The sequence below is a fragment of the Halichoerus grypus genome, chromosome 10, assembly GCF_964656455.1.
Source record: "Halichoerus grypus chromosome 10, mHalGry1.hap1.1, whole genome shotgun sequence".
Classification (NCBI taxonomy): Eukaryota; Metazoa; Chordata; class Mammalia; order Carnivora; family Phocidae; genus Halichoerus; species Halichoerus grypus.
This window is the reverse complement of record NC_135721.1, coordinates 56,099,769-56,117,003: the sequence shown is the minus strand read 5'-3', so window position 1 is coordinate 56,117,003 and position 17,235 is coordinate 56,099,769. Positions and strand designations below refer to the sequence as shown.

Sequence of the window (17,235 nt, the reverse complement as noted above, 5' to 3'; positions counted from 1 at the left end):
GAAATGGTACCCATCGTCTGTCCTCACTAAGCCCATTCCTTCTTATTTCCTTTTATAGCGTATCTAGCATTGGCTTGTCTGTATAAATCATCTAGAGCCAACCCTTGGTTGTAACTTCTCTAGAATACTTGTTAGCTATATCACTTTGGCTTGAAATAGGATGATACTTTCTGGCCTGTCCCGGCTATGGCATCAGTCTGTCAACAGTGACTAAAATTAAAAAGGATGGCTTTCTTTTCGTCACTGCAGCTGCAGCCATGCTGTGCTCGGGCTTCAGAAGAGGCTTGCCTCCCGCGTACTGTGCTGTGGCAAAAAGAAGGCCTGGTTGGCCCCAGTGAGACCAATGAGATCACCCGCGCCCGTCAGCAGATCCGGAAACTGATCAAAGACGGACTGATCATCCGGAAGCCTGTGACTGTCCGTTCCCGTGCTCGGTGCCGGAAAAACCCTTTGGCCCGCCAGAAGGGCATTGGTAAGAGAAGAGGTAACGCTGGAATGCCTGAGAAGGTATTCTGCGCCAGAGACTGACCACCATGTCTCCCAGCCTGTACCTGAAAGTGAAGGGTTACGTGTTCATAAACAAGCGGATTCTCGTGGAACACATCCACAAGCTGAAGGCAGACAAGGCTTGCCAGAAGCTTCCAGCTGACCAGGCTGAGGCCCGCAGATCAAAGACCAAGGAAGCACACAAGGGCTGTGAAGAGTGGCTCCAGGCCAAGAAAGAGGAAATCATCAAGACTCTGTCCAAGGAGGAAGAGACCAAGAAATAAAACTCCCTCTCTTTCGTCTGTACCTAGTGGCTTTGGCAATAACACAGATCAGTTATTCACTAAAACAAACCTTTATCTGCCAAAAAGGGAAGGGGAGAGAGAGAGATGAGTATTGGCCTCCTGAAAGACAGGGACTTCTGCCTTCCAAAGAAGGACCGAATGTAAACAGGATGTGTTTGTTTTTAATTTTCTTTCAGGCTGAGAACATACTCACTAAAGATGGGTGGAGGAAGAATCTGCCCAGGAGAGCCCAGAGCTAATAGAAGGAGTAGGGAGGAATCTAAAAGACCAGGAAGGAAGTGGACCAACCTGTCCAGGGGAGAAGCTGGGATTACCAGGGAAATGAGCTATTTTGCATCATTAAGTGCAACCGATGTGTGAGGTGGGCAGGATTGGCCAGGAATCCAGTTGTATGAGGGCAGATTCCAGATTAGTGTTAAGGGGGACTTGGCTTAACAGAGAAAGCTTCAAAGGATATAAATTTAATACTTGTGTCTCTGCCTCACTCATTTCAAAAACACCCAAACAAGCAAACAAACAAAAAACAAACCCAACTTTTTTTTAAAGCATGAGTTTCCTCTCTTCTCTTGATGGAGTTTTCCCTTGGTTCCTCTCCCCAATTTACTTGTGTTTATTCTTGGTAATTAAAATGAGGATTGGCTTTTAAGATAAGTTGAAAATTTCCCTCTGTCCCCATTCAACCCAGCCTTGAGACACACACACACACACACACACACACAGGCACGCTCACCAGCAATCTTGAAAAGTCATGCCTAGGCCAAGCCCTACTGAATTTATAGAGTTCCAACTTATTCTTAGGTGTAGGAGCGACACTAACCAACTCAGGCCAAGGTTGTGAATGAATGAAATGTGAGGAGTTTAATCAGTGTAGACTGCCAATGTGAACTTCTTCTGCTATGTAAAACGTTTTCTTCAACTCGTCATTTAATCTTTCTCTGTGAGATAAATTAATCATTTAAACAATTCAGACCTAAAATAAACATGTAGCAGATAATCTAAATTTAGATAGAAAATGTGTTATCTGATTGGAAGTGGAATGTAACCAGTCTCTGGATTCAAAACATTTTATTTCTATTTTCTGGGCTATATCACCACGTTGGCGGGGAGCTCTTAGACCCATTCTGAATATTTTCAGATGGAAGAGGCAGTGTGCAGGGAAGGAATCTACAATCTGAGGAGACCAGAGATACCCTTAAGAAAGTCATATGGACACTGATATGAGGAATTCTTAATCTCAGGAAACAAACTGAGGGTTGCTGGAGTGGTGGGGGGTGGGAGGGATGGGGTGGCTGGGTGATGGACATTGGGGAGGTTATGTGCTATGGTGAGCACTGTGAATTGTGTAAGGCTGTTGAATCACAGACCTGTACCTCTGAAACAAATAATACATTATATGTTAAAAAAAAAAAGAAGAAGAAGATTGCAGGAGGGGAAGAATGAAGGGGGGGAAATTGGAGGGGGAGACGAACCATGAGAGACTATGGACTCTGAGAAACAAACTGAGGGTTCTAGAGGGGAGGGGCGTGGGGTGATGGGTTAGCCTGGTGATGGGTATTAAAGAGGGCACGTTCTGCATGGAGCACTGGGTGTTATAGGCAAACAATGAATCATGGAACACTACATCAAAAACTAATGATGTAATGTATGGTGATTAACATAACATAATAATAAAAAGAAAAAAGAAAGTCATATCGAAGAAGAAGGCAAGTATTTTAAGTGCAAGCATGTGTATGGTTGTTTTTCTTCTTCTCCTTCTTCTCCTTCTTCTCCTTCTTCTCCTTCTCCTTCTCCTTCTTCTTCTTCTTCTTTGGAAAGTAAAAAATTATCATAATGATGACCAAAACGGAGCCCAGCTCCATAAAGAATAATAAATAAATAATAAACGAATGAATAAATAAATGAAATCTGTTTTCTCTGAATCTCTTTGATTGGTCAAATTTGGATGCCAAGTTTAAATTTCCAGGTCTCTCCTGGCTGGTGGTCTGCTGAGAAGCTGCGCTCTGTTAATCCCTACTCTGTGTAGCTCACCTTGTAAGAAATCCAGAAATCTGTGTCACCCAACCACATTTCCTCTAAAACCCAAATGACCACCTGGCAGCCTGCCACCTGAGTTTTCCTCCCCACTAGCTGGGACCTCCAAATGACTGCTAAATCCAAATGTGTTGATCTCCTTCCACCCAGCTGAGCCACGCAAGTTTCCATGAAACTACAAAACTAAGAAACCCTTTCTGCCACTTGACAACAAGAAAGTAAAATCACAGATGCAATAAAAGGGAGGACTATAAACCAGCAAATGAAAACAGAAACATCAAGCATAATGAGAAGAGTGAAATTAGGCCTGGGGCGCAGTCACACAGGCCCGTCACATTCTTTATTGGCAAAAAGACTGGCTGAAGACCAGATCCGCCTCTCGGAATCACCGAAAGGTGAGGCTGGGGAGAAGGCCCAGAAGCACATCCTCAGCTCTCAGGATACGCCCAATGCCATGCTGGAGAGAATCTTAAAATATCTTTCATTCAAGCTGCCAATTCCAAACGTTGGAAGTGTTCTTTGTTTTCCTCGGCAGAAGGCTTTCACTTCCCTGGCAGCTCTTGTCACCCTTCCCGGGAGTGAGCTCTCAGGACGGGGTGCACCCCAGCGGCTCTCACACACACTAAAGGGCCCACAGTGACATCCCCTGGGTAGGAAAGAGCAAGTACCTCTGAAGCCTCGGGGGGATGGGCTCAGTATTCTCTTCCTCAGCGAAGAGTTTTTCTGAAATCAATCCTTCTTGTGCCCGTAATTAAAACACAAGCAGGAGGCTGGTTCTAGTTTCCTCATAAATAAACTGAAAATAATGAAATGTTAGGAACTGCCATTGACTGCCAAGTTTTATGGTTGTCCCCTGATTACTTTGGTACAACACAAATGTATGCATGTCTAAAATAATTATTTGATAACGGTGGGCATAGTTCCTACAATAATTAAGAACTTTAATCATGTATTGAAATATAGAAAAAGAGCTTGATAAATGTGTGCCCTCCTACCAACTAGGTAAGCAAAAGGATGCTGACTTTGTGTATTTTGCCGCTTACATGAATATTTATCATGAGCAGAGACTGGCCTGGCAAAAACAATTATGGAGAGTGGAAAGCCTGACAGGCCTATAAAACTGTGCGGTGTCATTCCTCAAAAGAGGCTGCAACCATCCTTTGGGGCCTGGGGTGGGGAGGGCATCAAGCCACAGGATAAAAGAAGGTAAACACTTGGGATGCTTCAATTTTACTGTATTTAAGGGTGTAGGGAGCACATTAGGTTTATATCAGAAATAAACATGGCAGTATGATAAAACAGAATGCAAATTTCTCAATATTACAAAGACATTTTGAGCTGGGACTTATAGCTACAGGGGCTTGCACAGGTCCCCCTTCATCTTAGGTGTTCTTTGTGCGACCACTGGTGAAGTGCTCATGTAGTATCAGGAAGCAATGACTCACCAAATACAAAAGGAGGCGTTTCTGATGTGCAAGTTTACTCTAGATTAGATTGGATAAATTTCATATCATGTATAAAAATATGAATAATAGGAATCTTTTTTTAAAAAGATTTTATTTATTTATTTGAGAGAGAGAGAGAGCACAAAGCAGGGAGAGCGGCAGGTGGAGAGGGAGAAACAGACTCCCCGCTGATCAGGGAGCCCGATGTGGGGCTCAATCCCAGGACCCTGGAATCATGACCCGAGCCGAAGGCAGATGCTTAACAACTGAGCGACCCAGGCGCCTCTGAATAATAGGAATCTTAAAGCACCTTCTAGATAGCAGGTCCTGAATGGGAGGCAATTTTGCACTCCCCACCCGCACCCCATGGGGTACATTTGTCAATGTCGGAGTAGGGGGTGACATTACTGTCATCTAGTGCTCAACATCCTACAATGCACAGGACAGCCCCCCACAACAAAGGATTTCCCAGCCTACAATGTCAATGGCGTTGAGGTTAGGAAAACCTGCTCCAGCCAATGTGTCTATACACACACAGGAAACAGGTGGTCAGAAGGTCAAAGTCAGGCCGAGGGGGTCGGGGCCCGCAGAAAGCCTACAAAGGCAGGCTCAGGGCAAGGGAACAAGGCATGTCCATCTGTACCAGGGCGGGAGACAAAAACGCCACCTCTGAGACATGGCTTTAGCTAGCTGCTGGGCCAGAGAGAACAGAGAAGCCTGGATTTAGAATTCAGGCCATAAATGGAGCTGTGATGTGGTGTTTGAAGACATGCTTTTTCGGGACTGTGGAAGTCGCTGTACACCTTTGATCAGAAATTTGCCACCTCCTCCAGGAAGCTGCCTTAAGCCCCCGAATGCAACTGACTCCCCCGCTCAGTGCTCGGGCTATAAATGTGAGGCCTTTATTACCTTACCAACCACGACATTCTGCCATTGGTTCCCAGAGTGAGCTGTGAGCTCCTCCAAGACAAGACTTGGGCCTTTTCAAGTATTTCTTTTTGGTCCATGGTATCATAGAACAAAACAATACCCATAAAATAGTTGTTTAATTGACATCAATGCTGTAGTCTCCTCCCAATATTAGAAATGCGGCCTGCACACATGTGAATAAAACACATTAAATGGGAAGGAAAAAAGGAAGTGATCTACTCTTTTCATCTGGGAAGATCATTTAGCAAAATCTTCAAAGACCTGTTTATACTTCTTTTTTGATGTTAACCATCTGTTTGACTGCCTTCCCCCCCTTCTTTGGCCTTTTTAGCATTTTCCAGTAGTAGTGCAGTTCATCTTGAAATTTCACTGGTGCACCTCATAAAAGGGTCACAGTCTTGGTTAACGTTGTTTTAGACACAAATGCCTGAAATCCGAGTAGAGAGCAGTCTGCCTTCTCTACACAACTAAGAATAAAAATAAATTAAAGCTCTATAATTCATTAATTTGCTAATAACTTTTCCCTGTAAAAAGTAGTTTGACTCTGTTCAGCTTTAATTAGAATAAAAAATTCATTTAGGCTTTCTCCTTCCTCTTCATATTTAAAATGAGTCATTCTGTAGACTGAGAAGGAATGAAGCATTTTGGGGATAAAAGGCAATTTTCCACGTTAAAGTACTCTGGGACGGTTCAGTACCTTCCTGTTCTTTAAATTCCCAAGATGTAAGAAACACATCTCAAGCAATCCAAACATCTTCAACTCCACTTACAAAACAAATCAAAGGATTATTCTTCACCTTATAAAATCACTTATCAAGCCAAGAGTCAACCCAAGATTGCTTTCATTCAGCAGCCCTTACTCTCAAACCCATTCAAATTCAGATGGTATTTACACATCTTTTCAGGAACCCCAAGAACTTTCTAAGAGCTAAGAAGGAATGATGAATGAACCCAACCCTTCATTTTGCAGGTGAGGAAACAGGCTCAGAAGTCAATATGAACTCTCAAAGCTTCATAATGGTAACAGCTAAGACTTATCAAGGGCCCATGGCTTCTCGCATCTTTATCACTTCCACCGGGTGTCTGAGCCACCATTATATGGAGGAGTCCTGCTTGTACCCTCCCTCCTGGGCACTCCCCGCCCCACAAAGGCCACTCCACACAGCAGCCAGAGGGATGCATCTATAACAGAGGAAAAACTATGTCACTCCTTTGCTCAGAAACTTCCAATGTCTTCCCCCCTCTCTCAAGTAAAAGCCAATCCTCACATGGTCTATGGGGCCTATTTTATTGGTAATTATTTATCTCTTCTGTCGAAGCACCCAACACTCTTCACATACTTCACCTGGGACTTTTTCCTTGCAGTTCCCTCCACCAGAAACCTCTTCTTCCAGACTTCCAAAGGACTCCCTCCCCCTTCCCTTTCTTCAGGGGTCTTATCAAACATCACTTTACCAGAGGTGGCTTCCCTGCCCACCCCTATGTAAATAACACCACTCCACCTCCTATCTCTCTCTCCCACCTTACTTTCTTTCCTATTTTTTTCTAGCACTTTTACTGCCTGACATATTATGTATTTTTTTTGTTGATGGACTGCCTTTCCCCACTAGAAGTTCAACAGACAAAATCCCTGCTGGATCCCCAGTGCCTGGTGCATGGCACGCACTGAGCATTTTTGCAGAGTGAGTGCTACTATGTGCCAGGTACTATTCTAAGGAAGGTCCAAGAACCCATTTACTTCACCTTCCCAACAAGAAGCCACTAGCATCAGCACTGTCATCTCTGATTCACAGGTGAAGAAATTAAGGCACAGAAAAGCTTAGACACTTGTCCAAGATCACTCAGCTAGTAAACTGTAGAGACAGGATTTGAACCCAGGGCACAGGCTCTTTAACCACCAAGATGTATTCTGTCACACTCAACTAATGACAAAAAAATGACTTCGATGGTTTTTCCCCATACCAGACTCTCAGAAACCGAGATATATCCAAGTGGGCTTTCAAAATGTCCATGGTTTCTTATAACTGCCTATATATTTTAAACAATCACTAAGGTGTGATTTTGAGCTAAGACTTGCAAACAAGATAAAAAATGTGAACCACAACTGTGTTGCATTTGAGTCTCTACTTCAGAGCATACAAAGGATAGGACTGTGGCATACAGATGTGTGCAGGTAATTCTCCCTACTGGACCGAGGTTACTACGATTAGCTCTGGTCCATAAGGGGAAAGCTAAGACCCAAAAGCTGCAGTGATGTTCCAGGCCACAAAGCCAGCAGCACTGGCCGGAAGGGAGCCTGTGAGGGCCCCTCTGGGACTGCAGCATGTCACACATGCTCCCTGCTTATTAGTGTAAAACACCCTGGTGATTCATGCAATGGAATGTTTAAACCAAGATGTCACCTAATAGAGGGTATGTTGATACAGCTTTATCTAAGAAGTTACATAATCGGGTGCCTGTGTGGCTCAGTCGTTAAGCGTCTGCCTTTTTCGGCTCAGGTCATGATCCCAGGGTCCTGGGATCGAGTCCCGCATCGGGCTCCCTGCTCCTTGGGAGCCTGCTTCTCCCTCTGCCTCTCTCTCTCTCTCTCTCTGTCTCTCATGAATAAATAAATAAAATCTTAAAAAAAAAAAAAAAAATACCAAAAAGGAATTTGTGCCTTGGACTAAAAGAGGGGTGTACCCCTGGGAATTACTCCACAGAGGATATAAGGAGTTTCCCAGTGAGAAACTTATTGGCCCACACTGAGCAGGTGACGTGTGAAAAACAGGGCCCAGGGGGGCTGAGGACTCACTGGGAGCGGTTCCGCTTGGTAAGACATAGCCAGACCCCTGTCCTGGAGAGCCTCCAGGGTCGCCCAGGCCTGCCCATCAGTCCACAAGGGAGAGAGAGGCCTATTCTGTATCTAGCCTCCTGGGATTTAAAAAAAAAAAGTCCTTACCCTGAGTCTTCCCTGCCTCTTGCTTTCGGGTCAAATATTTATTTACGCAAATCTAGAGCCCTCTCATTATCCTTCTACCCTAGAGGGCCGAACGAATCTTCTCTTCCACTTTGTTGGAATTTTCTGAAAGAAATCTGGAGCTCTGGAATACCGTCCCCACCCTCCAGTCCTCCCTCGACCTCGGCCTCCACCGTTCCACCTGCCCCAGGACGTGACAGAAGGAAGGAGGTTGGCTGGAAGGGAGGGGCGAAGGTGTCACAAGCACCTGTCACCTGGCAGGCCCTGGTCCTTACTTCCCCAGCCCCCAGGGCCCCCGCCCTCCCGCACGCCCCGGCTGCGACTGGCCCGTCCCTCCCCCTTTCAGCCTCCCGCCACCTTCCAATGGCCGAGGGGCAGGGCAAGCTGAGCAAGCCGCGGCAGCCCAGCCGGGTCCCCGCCCTGTTCCCGGTTCCCGAGCCGGGCCCCGGCGGCCTTTAAATGCCTCCCAGGGCCAGCGCGACGTGGCCCTGGTCACCTTTCTGCCTCGGGAGGCGACAGCAGCACCCCGAGGAAGAAAGCAGCCCCGACTCGGCAGCCCCGGTGCCGGCAGCGGCGGCCACCTCCGACCTCCCGACCCGCGCCGCCCTCCCGCTCCCTTCCCCCTCCACCCCAGCCCAGCCTGCCGGGTCGGCGCCTGGCCCCTGGCGTGCGCGCGCGTGCGCGCCCGAGTGTGTGTGGTGTGTGCGCGCGCCGGGCCAGCCTCGGACCCGCGCCCCCGCCCGGCGCAGGACCGCCCCGGGATCCCCGCCCGCGCGCCGCGTCCCACGTCCCCCGCCGCCGCCGCCGCCGGGCCGCCAGCCGTGCACCCCGGCGCGCCGTGCAAGAAGATGGCGGGATCGGTGGCCGACAGCGATACCGCGGTGGTGAGTGCGGAGGGGTGCACGCGAGGCGCCCCTCTCCCGCGGCCCCGCACGCCGCCGCCTGCTCAGCCTGGCTGCGGCGTAGACAAGGCTGAGGCCCAGCCCGGCGCCCCCGGCGTGGGAAGGCGCCCGGTACCTGTTAGCGAGCGCCGGCTGTGAGTGGCCGGCCTGGGGGGCAGGCGGGGTGCCCCGGGTGCACCGGAGAGAGGGTGCATGGGGGCGGACGGCGGCGTGGGGGTGACCGACTGCCCCCGCGGTGCCATTGCAGCCGGCGGCCAGGTGTGTGCACGTTGCACGTGTGAGTGTGCGCTTGTGCGAGTGTGTCTGGGGCGCGCGCCCCGCGGCCGCCTCCGACGTCCCGGGGATTCCCCCTTGGAAATGGGTCTGGCCCTCGGGCCCCCGAGAGAAGTTGAGAGCGGCCCTGCACCCCAGCCATGTCCCTCAGGACAGGCCTGGGCGACTGCGGGTCCAGAGGCGTTTGCGGTTGAAGAGGGGCCTCCCCTCCTCCGACGCGGGGCTCTGGCTCCCCGGCGTGCCTCGACCTGGATTTTGATCTAGATCTGAAGGTCTGGGGATCTTCAGAAGCTGAGCTACCGGGTGGGAAGGACGGGTTTTGTTCCCGGGCTTTCTGAGGTTATTCAGTGGGCTGTGGGGTGGCAGCAGCCGCAGACACTGCCTGTGTCCGGTGAAGGCTGCTGGATTCAGCCAGATCTGTGTAGGTGCTTCCCCACTCCCTCCCCTGCTCCTCCCAGCCCCCACGCCCCCTAAAACTAGAGCCTCTGGAAAGCCAATCTGTGTGCTGCTATTTTTAGAAACTAGATGATGGGCATTTAAACAACTCCTTGGGCTCTCCAGTTCAAGCCGACGTGTACTTCCCACGCCTGGTAAGTGATTTCGTTCCGGGCTCTGTGTCTCTGCCTGCACCCTTTTCCTTTCTAATTGCATGTTCTGATGGGTCAGGTCCTCGGGATCTGAGGGCTTGGCTCTGCCCCGACAGGCGGTACACCTCCTGTTTCTCTTGTCCTCCTTTGCAGATAGTTCCATTTTGTGGGCATATTAAAGGTGGCATGAGACCAGGCAAGAAGGTGCTGGTGATGGGCATTGTAGACCTCAACCCAGAGAGGTAAGCCAGAGAGTCCTTGTTACCCCCAAAGCTTATCAGGCAGTTACAAGGCCCTGCCCACTCTTGTTGTGGTTGCTTGCTCCTCCTCTTCTCCCTGTGGCCAGTGTTGCTAGTTGGAAGTGCCAAGAAAGTACCACGTTCCCATGAAAAGAATGTGTATGAATCCCAGCCATCATTTCTCCAGACAGCTATTTATATCAGAGATTATAAATATAGGCCCACATCATTTTCTCTTTGACCCTTGAGGAAGCCAAAGGATTTTTTTTAAGGGTTTTTAAACATGGTGCTTGGAGCAAGATCTACCAATATAAATGACAAGCAAATATTACAAGATATTATTTCCTCTGGTCAGTTTCTGGGGCTGTTTTTGAGAATTCTGAAATGGATTAAGACACAGATGTGTGGGTGGTTTGGGGTATCTGAAATCCCTAATGTTAGTCATGTTCAACTCCACCGAAGTTCTTACCACAGCCTCCTTTCGGTATTAAAATACCTGGCTTGGGGGCGCCTGGGTGGCTCAGTCATTAAGCGTCTGCCTTTGGCTCAGGTCATGATCCCAGGGTCCTGGGATCGAGCCCCGAATCTGGCTCCTGCCTCAGCGGGAAGCCTGCTTCTCCCTCTCCCACTCCCCCTGCTTGTGTTCCCTCTCTAGTTGTGTCTCTCTCTGTCAAATAAATTCTTAAAGAAAATTTTGAAAATAAAATAAATAAAATACCTGGCTTCACTGTAATCCTCCTCCTCCATACATAGTCTAATCTCCTATGTAAAGAGTAGTGGCCCATTCAAAGCAGACAAACCCCAAGGAGAAAGAGGAACTGTGGGAGCCTGGGTCGATGATAGCCAAACCCAGAATAAATGAAACGATGTTCTTTTCAGTTTTGCCATCAGCTTGACCTGTGGTGACTCCGAAGACCCTCCCGCCGATGTGGCCATTGAACTCAAAGCTGTGTTCACAGACCGGCAACTACTCAGAAATTCTTGTATATCTGGCGAAAGAGGTGAAGAACAGTCCACAATCCCTTACTTTCCATTCATCCCAGACCAGCCATTCAGGGTGAGTACCTCGAGCGCTTCCACTGCAGCCACTGGCGGGGTGATGGTGCTCTGCTCCTCTGGCGTACGCCAAGAATGCTTTAAGCAGCCACAATTTTTGCATGTCTAGGAAATTTGTCACCTGATGGTGAAAAAAAGAAAAATGATCAAAAGAGCTCTGTTTGCTGATATGAACTAATACTCACCATAGTAGCTCTTGGCTCTGTTTAGCCAGTAGATTTAGTAAATAAACCCACGTCCAGATTGTTAAGAACAAATACTTTTCTATGTAGTACTCAACCTAGTACTAGGCACGTAATCTATACCTGTCCCAAAATATCCTGATTGATTAATAAATAATAAGTGCTAGAAATTTCCTCATTTTTTTTCAACCTATAAGGAGCCCTAAACCTTATTAGTGGTGACTTTTTTTAAGAACAATAGTGATAATCTTTTCATTTTCTCTTGTTACTTTTGCTAATGAGGTCTGGTCCTTGTGTCTCCCTCTGGGTTAAGAAGCCTCAGTCTGTTGTATTGTCACCGGCTGTGTGGCTGGCAAATTCCTTCCCTTGGGCCCGGATGGGTATAACTTGGCTCTCCACCCTCTAGTGGGCAGGAAGCACAGCCCAGACTTCCCATCCAGCCAAGCAACATTCGTAGCACCTTCCTTATGAAGGGCAGTGCCAAGTAAGAGATGCAGGTAATGTGGGTAATGTGTTAGGAAAGGATTTATTGAAATACCAGGCCTGGTGAAGTTGTCTGTATTACACCTGTTAACATCCATCACAATAATAACAGCTCAGTGAGAAGCTCCGTGTTGCATATAAGCCTAATAAAAGCACAACTACCCTTAACCTGTTGCTCTTCATCTAGACATTTACAAGGGCCTTATGAAGAAGTAATAATTTTTCTTCTCATCATAACATGTGGTGGGGGCGGAAAAAGAATCCATGACTTTTAGTCAGTGATAGAATTGAGATTGTTGCCCTTCTAATCATAGTCTGGGGAAGGTCCCCGTACATATTACCCGTGCCCTCCGCCCTTCTCTAGAATAATGGCCCCTTAGGCTCCTCTTGACTATGACAGTTTCTTTCTTTCTTTTTTTTTTTTTTGACTGTGACAGTTTCTTAATGATGAATCTTAATGCGTAGCTCATGAGTATGAGTAACCAGAGCTTCTGTCTGCCAAGAGGAATATAATGCTCCCCAACAACCAAACTGAAATGAAATTGGCCCTTCTTGGTGATATAATTTTAGGAATAATATGAATTAAATGTGACTAATATCACAAATGAAGTCTCTTCTTACATGGTGGCCACCAATGCTTTTAATAAATACATAGCACAGAACCAGTGATTAAAATCTATGGTGAATTCCTTAAGGAAAAGAGGAAGAAAAAGCTTTTACCATATGGAATCAGCATTTGTGTTTGGCCTGACAAAGCCTTGTTAATTACACATCCTTGATCCAATGGTAATTACTTTGTAACCTTCTCTCTGCTTTAGTGTTTACCATGGTTGAGTGCCTGGACTGTTATTACATGCTACTAAGTGGGTGCCAGTTTATCTCTGCGAGGGTCTCCTCTGAGGGTGGGGTGGGTTCAGGGGATGACCGTGGAGGCCTTAAGTGCCATATAAATAAATCTGTGCTGCTTTATGTTACTTCCTGGAGTACAAAGAGAACGGAGAAGTGGTCAAGCATGAACAATTAAAATCTTTAAAGGATATTGAAGAGTGAAGAACAATGGTTCACAAGGTGTGTTCCTCATTCCAGCAATAGCAGCGTCATGTTAGAATGTGATGGAAATGCAGATTCTTAGATCTGACCCTTGACCTACTAAATCGAAAATTTTGGGGGGGTGGCGTCCAGCAGCCTGTGTTGTACTTCTGTATGATCCCAAGGTTCGAGAACCACTGAAGATGTTGCCTTTCTCTAAACTGAAGTATTGTGTGTGTGTTCTCCCCATCAGGGTTCACTGAAATTGTGAATTGAGCTTATGATTTTGTTTCTTCCAGGTGGAAATTCTCTGTGAGCACCCACGCTTCAGAGTGTTTGTGGATGGACACCAACTTTTTGATTTCTACCACCGCATTCAGACGTTATCTGCAATCGACACCATAAAGATCAACGGGGACCTCCAGATCACTAAGCTTGGCTGATGCTGTTTAAACCACCTCTATGTCACATAGGATCAGGTGCCACAACTGTCTGACTGTGGGTCTGGAAGCAGTGTCCTCGCCAGATCTGGAGACCTAAAAAGAAAACAAAAACAAAAAGCAGGCTTCACTGTCTCTTCTTTCTGTGCAGTTTAAACCCAAAACGACAACTTCAAACTGTGGTTTGCCCTTAGGAAGCTGTCAGAACAAAGACACCGAGCCAATATTTCCAGAACAAAGTAATACATTTATGCTGGATTTTATTCAGACTAAACTGACATGGATTTGTGATAATTTGTGATTTGGTAGCAAGTTATTCATCTTTTCAAAGCAAGGGGATACTTAGAAACAAAAGTGCTTGAGACTTACCACCACCGCCAACAAAGATGGTACACCGAGATCAACTCATTTCTGCACTGAAGTGAAGTGTGTAGCACAACCAACATTTTAGTCAGGGTATTTACATAGAATGTAGGTTGTTCAAGGTTTGGTTGGTTTTGTTTTGGATTTATTCTTGTTTTTTGGTTTTTGCACAGCATAACGTTAATTCAGATTTTTAAAGCTTTCTCGTAGTTATTTATTTATACTCAGTGTACGTATTAGAGAATGATTAATGTCTCAAAAACAGCAAGTTACGAACTTTTGAATGTACAGATATCTTAGGTCCAAAGGGGAAGATTACATATTACAGTCATGAAAGAATTGTATCTTCCATACCCCTAAACTTAGGATCTCTTGATATAAATTGCTGTAAGTGCTTTTGGGAAAAGTTTGCAACATTTTGATAAAACTGCTTTTCAAGTAATCGACGATTACATAAATTCTATTTATATCACGTTTTCTCTTTACTGTGAATTAGCACAGTATTGGCTTCCTTAAGACTAATTAACTACTTTTACCTAGGTCTTTATAACAGCTTGTTAAGTTGTTATTAAACTAATTGAAAACATGTAAGAGGTGATTGCGGAGACAATTTTTAAAATAACTATTATATAAACTTTCAAAAGTGTACTATGAAAATGATTCTGGAATGCAGTGTAAAGCAGAAGCAAATGGCCCCAAATAACTTACTTGGAAATAATTTATATCAACTTAAGCTGTTAGCTCATTGTATTACTTTTATTATGTGACCCTCACCAATATCTCTAAGCAGTGCCTTTGGAACTTCAGAGGAGAGGATGCTTCCTACTGTGTTAGCTGTGCTGAGACATTAGGATAAGGGGGGATCCAGATTAGGAAATGATCCAGTTAGTTTATCTGGAAGGTTAACTCCCAGAACTCCAGATCCCTGGAGTCCAGCCCATAGTGTGAATGTTTCAAATTAAGCTGTAGGGGTTTCCCTGCGTTTGTGGAGCTGATCGGACAGCAGAGCATCTCCAGGAGGAGGCAGTGGTGTGAATATCACCGCACGGCAAGGGATGGCTGGAGTCCTGGGTGCCGGGCTTCACAAACTGCACTGGCCCTGGAGAGAAGGACCCTTGGCACTGCTTTGGTCAGGTAGTGGGGAGGGACAAGGGGGAGCTGGGGTGGGGATGTATTTATATATAATTTAGGTTTTGTTTGTACAGCCTACTGCATTATGTTATGACATGTCCTTGTCCTGCTTTGCTTTTGAGTTTTTTTACACAACATGCAGAGGCACGGAAGTGGCCACGTCATTTTCATGTGTCGAGAATGTAGACAGTGTTTCAGTACCAAAGTCTAAGAAAAAAGCAAACTAAAATCGTGAATTTTTTTATAGGTGATATATTTGGTTACTTCTCAACTTTGAAACTATTTAGCACAGTTCCATTGTGTTATATAAGAAGATAACCTTATCCAACAAGACTGGCTGAGCGTTGAAAAGCTTTATGTACCAGCTGACTTAATCAGCCATATTCAGCCAAGAGGGCTGTTCTTTGGCTCCAGGTACTTTCAAGCCTGTGATTCACTTCTGGTGGTTTATAAAGCCGCTAGATTTTGAGGCGTGTTCGTGCGGACACTTCGAGGGTACCCTGAACCGTATTTGTAGGGGTTTTGGTGGAAGACCCCCCACGGGAGGTTTCCTTTGAGTGGCCCTCCATCCCCACACACTGCATAATTCAGCAGAAACCAGAGGAGCTGGGCTTGTGGCTAATTGGAAGTGACACTGTTCTACCTATCAGCTAACCGCTTAGCTGCCAAGCCCTTGGGCAGCTCAGTGTAAAGATACACGGTTAACCCTTCCTTTCTCTGGGAGGCCCAGTGGGAACCTCTTGGTTAAGCCTGTTGGAATTAATCTAAATGATGTGATGGTTTGATTCAGGTATAGCTCAATTAGCAGGGGGTAGGCTGTGTTACGCATTAGCTGTAAACTGGAAACAATGTTCTTGCCTCTCATTGGCATGTGAGGTCTAAGGTGGGAATTCAGGGTGGAAAGTGCAATTTAAAGCTTCACAGGAAAGCATTTCGGTATGTAAGGAGTTATTTCTGACCAGAGCCCTAATTTTGCAACATGACCAAAACCAAGGAGTATAAATAACAATCAGGCTCTGGGGGAATAAAAGGCAGGCTTTAGACAATCTGTCCATTTCTGCATCAAAATTGGAGTGAATGTATGTATCTACTTAAAAACTAATAGAAGTGACTTCTACTTTCTGGGCTGTCCCAGAATTGTCTTAAAATTATTATTTTTTTAAAATCAGAAACCCCATTTCAAATCTTGCCAACCTCAGTTCAAAACCCCCTAAGAAGTCGCTCTGGGAAATGATGGTGGCTTGTTAAAATGGCAAATCCTTTCATTTCTGTTAAGAAGGAAATATCCAAAAAGAGGGAGGGAGCCCTGTTGCCTTGAGAGAAACAGCCTTGGCATTTTCCGGCATTAATGTAGGAATAATGTTCTTATGATGACATATTTTCAAAGAAACACTTTCTTATTTACTGCGTGGTGTAAAATGTTGCTAAATGTGTTCTTACATTATTATGTCACTGCTGAAAGTTATTTGCACTATAATAAAGGAATTTTCTACAAAATGGTTTCCAGTTTATAAAATGCTAAATTTGGTGCCAGGTAGGGTATACTTAGCCTAAGCCATATGGTATGGCAGTGTTCCCTCGCTTTCATGTATACTCCCAAGACCAGTTGTTCATGTTTCCCACCTTCATAAACTGATCAAGGAAAGGAGAGTGTCTCGGAGACCTAATGAGTTTATGTTGTATGTGCAATGGGTTTTTTTTGCTGTTGTTGTTTAAAGATTTTATTTATTTATTTATTTATTTATTTATTTATTTGACAGAGAGCAAGACAGAGAGGGAACACAAGCAGGGGGAGTGGGAGAGGGAGAAGCAGGCTTCCCGCTGAGCAGGGAGCCCGATGTGGGACTCGATCCCAGGACCCTGGGATCATGACCTGAGCCGAAGGCAGACCCTTAACAACTGAGCCACCCAGGCGCCTCCAATGGGGTTTTTTTTAATACAGTTTATATGCAGTAAGTTAGCTTTATTTGGTGTACAATGGGTTTTAACACATGCATAGATTCCTGTAATTACCACCTCAATCAGGATAGAGAATTGTTCCATCACCCCCAAAAATTCCCTTGTGCTATCCTTTTGTAGTTAAACTTGTCCCCCATTCCTCACCCTAATCAGGTAACCACTGTTCTCTGCCCCCTCCCTGTAGTTTTGCCTTTTCCTGAGTGTCCTATAAAGAATATCATACAGTACCTAATCTTTTGAGGTTAGCTTTTTTCCATTTACATAATGCATTTGAGTTCCATGTGGTGTGTGTATCAATAGTTTTTATTGCTGAGTAGTGTTCTATTGTACAGATGTACCAATTTCTTAATCCATCCACCTGTTAAGGATACAGTGGTTTCCTAATAAATCATTAAATATAGTCTTAGCACATTGTATATACAAAAGCAAGATTGC

The 17,235-nt window shown here is 45.7% G+C and overlaps 1 protein-coding gene and 1 pseudogene across 2 annotated transcripts; both read left to right on the top strand.

The window, feature by feature from the left end:
* The first annotated feature begins 225 nt into the window (after positions 1-225).
* On the top strand, positions 226-1,887 carry LOC118546011 (large ribosomal subunit protein eL19 pseudogene; annotated as a pseudogene).
* A 6,677-nt stretch (positions 1,888-8,564) lies between these two features.
* On the top strand, positions 8,565-16,338 carry LGALSL (galectin like). 2 transcript variants are annotated; one of them, XM_036108639.2, is made up of 5 exons: positions 8,565-9,040; positions 9,850-9,921; positions 10,072-10,160; positions 11,037-11,214; positions 13,207-16,338. In XM_036108639.2, exons 1-5 carry the CDS (start codon positions 9,005-9,007, stop codon positions 13,348-13,350), a joined length of 519 nt encoding a protein of 172 aa, XP_035964532.1. In that variant the 5' UTR covers positions 8,565-9,004; the 3' UTR covers positions 13,351-16,338. The 2 variants fall into 2 exon arrangements, with proteins under 2 accessions (XP_035964532.1, XP_035964533.1); XM_036108640.2 differs by lacking the exon at positions 8,565-9,040 and adding an exon at positions 9,091-9,316.
* The last annotated feature ends 897 nt before the right edge of the window (positions 16,339-17,235 follow it).

Bases quoted from the DNA above. Each gene is read 5' to 3' on its own strand.
- LGALSL (XM_036108640.2), top strand. From the start codon at position 9,251: ATGGGGGCGGACGGCGGCGTGGGGGTGACCGACTGCCCCCGCGGTGCC. The intron at 9,317-9,849 runs GTGTGTGCACGT...TGCTATTTTTAG, and splicing joins CCATTGCAGCCGGCGGCCAG to AAACTAGATGATGGGCATTT. The intron at 9,922-10,071 runs GTAAGTGATTTC...CCTCCTTTGCAG, and splicing joins ACGTGTACTTCCCACGCCTG to ATAGTTCCATTTTGTGGGCA.